Source organism: Lactuca saligna, chromosome 7, assembly GCF_052625555.1.
Source record: "Lactuca saligna cultivar CGN05327 chromosome 7, ASM5262555v1, whole genome shotgun sequence".
Classification (NCBI taxonomy): domain Eukaryota; kingdom Viridiplantae; phylum Streptophyta; class Magnoliopsida; order Asterales; family Asteraceae; genus Lactuca; species Lactuca saligna.
In genome coordinates this window covers 180,810,897-180,814,123 of record NC_136423.1, presented here as the reverse complement: position 1 = coordinate 180,814,123, position 3,227 = coordinate 180,810,897, and the positions used below count along the sequence as shown (strand labels likewise).

At 30.3% G+C, this 3,227-nt stretch overlaps 1 protein-coding gene across 1 annotated transcript; it reads left to right on the top strand.

The window, feature by feature from the left end:
* The first annotated feature begins 638 nt into the window (after nt 1-638).
* On the top strand, nt 639-1,411 carry LOC145005451 (SAUR-like auxin-responsive protein family). Its single transcript, XM_078964535.1, has one exon. It carries the CDS (start codon nt 712-714, stop codon nt 1,177-1,179), a length of 468 nt encoding a protein of 155 aa, XP_078820661.1. The 5' UTR covers nt 639-711; the 3' UTR covers nt 1,180-1,411.
* Nucleotides 1,412-3,227: the final 1,816 nt, after the last annotated feature.

The following is a 3,227-nucleotide window of genomic DNA, read 5'->3' as shown; positions in this document are numbered from 1 at the left end:
CTACATACGCAAAATGTCCACGCGATTTTCCTTGCTCGTATTTACTTCTATCTTTATTACTTATATATATATCTGTTTTTTTAGTTACATTTACATATCATTGTCTTTTCTTCGTTATATGGCCGACGTTTCATAAACATAATATCTTCCAAAAATATTATCATTATTATTGTTTTTGTATGCATTTTCTACAAGGACAAGGATTTTATAAAACAATGGGTCCCTTTCTTCGTCCTGCTTGATTTAACCACTCACTTGTCAACCACGAGGCCCTCTCTAAAGACACACCGCAAAACATATCTTTCATATTCATACTAAACATTAACCAAATTTTAAAATCCAATAAAAAGAAAGACTTACAGAAATCTTATCTTATTCATTAAATATCTATATCAAATCAAACAATACGTTTCAAAATCGATCAATAAACCGATATTAATAAATATATACATTTTTTTTAAAAATTTATTATTATAAAAATATAAACATCCACCGATATTGAAGAAAAGGAGATGAAATGTTATACGTAACAATTAATTCCCAATTAATATATCAGTTATAAGCGGGACCCTCAAGAACTCTAAACATCCACCTCACGCCCACCATCGTTTTCGTATTTTCAAATTGCACCCTCTCCTTTTTCAGTTACAGTATATATATACATCTCCCCATTGATTCCGAATCCTCCTGCAAACTATTAAGAAATCAGCCATGAAGAAGATCAATGTGATTCTAAGGAAGTGCAAGACGTTATCCAAACAAATAGGGAGAAGTTCGTCGTTCAGCAGTTTGGGATCTAACTCTAAGTCTGCTAGTGCTAGACATCATCACGACAGAGCCGCCGGAGAAGGAATAGTCTGGAATACGAATGCTATCTCCGTCTACGGCTACGGCGGAGACGGAGACAGCAATGTCAGCGGAGGCGAAGAAGAGCCTAATGAAATAGTATTCGTCGGAAGCTCGAGGAAACGGTACGTTATTAGTTCTAAGTATTTGAGTCATCCACTTGTTAATGCTCTCATCGAGAAATCGAAGCCAGTTAGTGATGATGATGATGATGTATCGGTGATCAATTGTGAAGTTGTACTTTTTGATCATCTGTTATGGATGCTTGAGAACGCCGATTTTAATGTCACTTCGGATTGTTTGGATGAGTTAGCTGATCTATACTCGTCTTGAAGAACTTTTGCAACGAGATCTATAAATTTAGGTTACCGAAATCGGATGAATTAGTGCATCAATCTCAAAAATCGGGGTGATTTCATGCATTAGTTTGATACTTTGATTCATCGGTTTTTGAGATTATTATAAATTCTCGTTATATGTATATGTACTACTCTGTAGATTAGCATTATTTGTTCAAAAATATCATTAATGACTTTATTAAATAATTTTCGTGAGTTTTGATTCATATTTAATTCCCAAAATAATTCATTTACCTTTTTTTTTTTTTTAACTAATTTGAAATATATAGGATTTTTTTGAGCATTTTTTTATTTATACTGTCACTGCATTAAATAATAAAATAATGTCGATATTTAAACGAACTATTATCATATTATTTTAATTTCAATGTTAAAAACTACATCCAAATACTATTGAGTGTGAATATTTCATTCTGATTGTCTGATTATTTAATTATTCAGTTTCATCGTAATTAATTTCAAGACAAAAGCATCAAATATTCTTCCAAGAAATATTCTTCGGAATGATCATACTTGAATGAAAACAAAATGAGGTAAGTTGAATTATATAGAAACCAGTCATAAGTCAAGCTCGAGTTTTACACATAAAACTTGTAACAAGTCAAGATTTAGCTCGAGTTAATATGCTGTATTCTCACATTTTGTTTGGGATTAAACAAATAAACTATATTTACTGGGAAAATCTAAAACTTAAAATGATAGCTAGGTTAACTAATATTATATTTAACTGATCACGGATTAACAACTTGCACGACTATGAAATTGATGTATTGTATTCGATCATATTTATATGCATACAAAATCTCAACAACCGCTTTATTGAAGTAAACAAACATTACTTGTTTATATGGTTTCCTTATGCCCGGGTATTTAAAACGGAGGAAACACTTAATATGACTAAATCTTATCATAGCGAGTTCCCATTACAACATCCATCATGTAGTGTATATTTTCAACAATAAAGTTTATTTAAACGATTTGCGTTATAAGATGAGCAATCAATTTATGCATTAATGTTTAGTGTCGTACATCCAAAAATGTGGTTGATAATATTAGCACATGATGCTTTATAATTTGCTTTTAAAAATATGAAAACTCAAGAACAATAACTAATATAAAGGAACTATAGTTCCAATACTGAAACATCAATACATCAATTTCGACTAATTATGCATCAAATTTGATGCATATTAGTTATACATGTGATAATAGGTTCAATGAAGAAATTATAAGATGCATAACCTCGTGACTGTGAAAATTAACTTTTTAACCCCGATTCCATAAATCCTTTACAAATTAAGTCCAGATTTACTAAACAGCCCCTATCTTCTAAAATCTTTACAGAACTAATCCAGAATTTACAAAACCACCCCTTGCTTGGCAATTTCTTTTCAATTAAGGTCCAGAATTTACCCTTCAGCCCTCAACTTCTAAATTTATGACAATTAACCCCTCGAGACCATCCATTGATATATATATATATATATATATATATATATATATATATATATATATATATATATATAAAATATTTTTTTAGGACTACTAGCCATTCATTAATTAATTAATTTATTTAATAAATAAATAAGGTTTTACACATAGTCACCCCAATATTAGTTATATTTTTCTTTCATATCTGGTACCATAAAAAAATTTGGGTTGGTTTCATGTTTCCTAAGATGTTGCTCTATGTCTAGGATCTACCTGGTATACGTATGGAAGATAGGTTTTGTTGAACACGAAACTTTTTCAGTTTTCTTTTTAAACTTCTCAAGGAACTCCATCATCTTTTTAATCATCTCAAATTCTGAATGCGATGGTATCCTTCCCACAGTTTTCTGAAACATTGGATCTATAAAAAAGAACAAAGAAAATACAATCAAAGATTCATGTATGTTGCTGCAACAATAAATAGATTTGGTACGGTATATCCCAAGACATGTAACTCATTCAACTTTTAACCAAATCAAGACTTTTTATAGTCTAAACTTAACTACAAATCCTAATATACACGTAGGAAAA

Excerpts from the sequence above, each read along its gene's own strand:
- LOC145005451 (XM_078964535.1), top strand. The coding sequence starts at position 712 with ATGAAGAAGATCAATGTGATTCTAAGGAAGTGCAAGACGTTATCCAAA.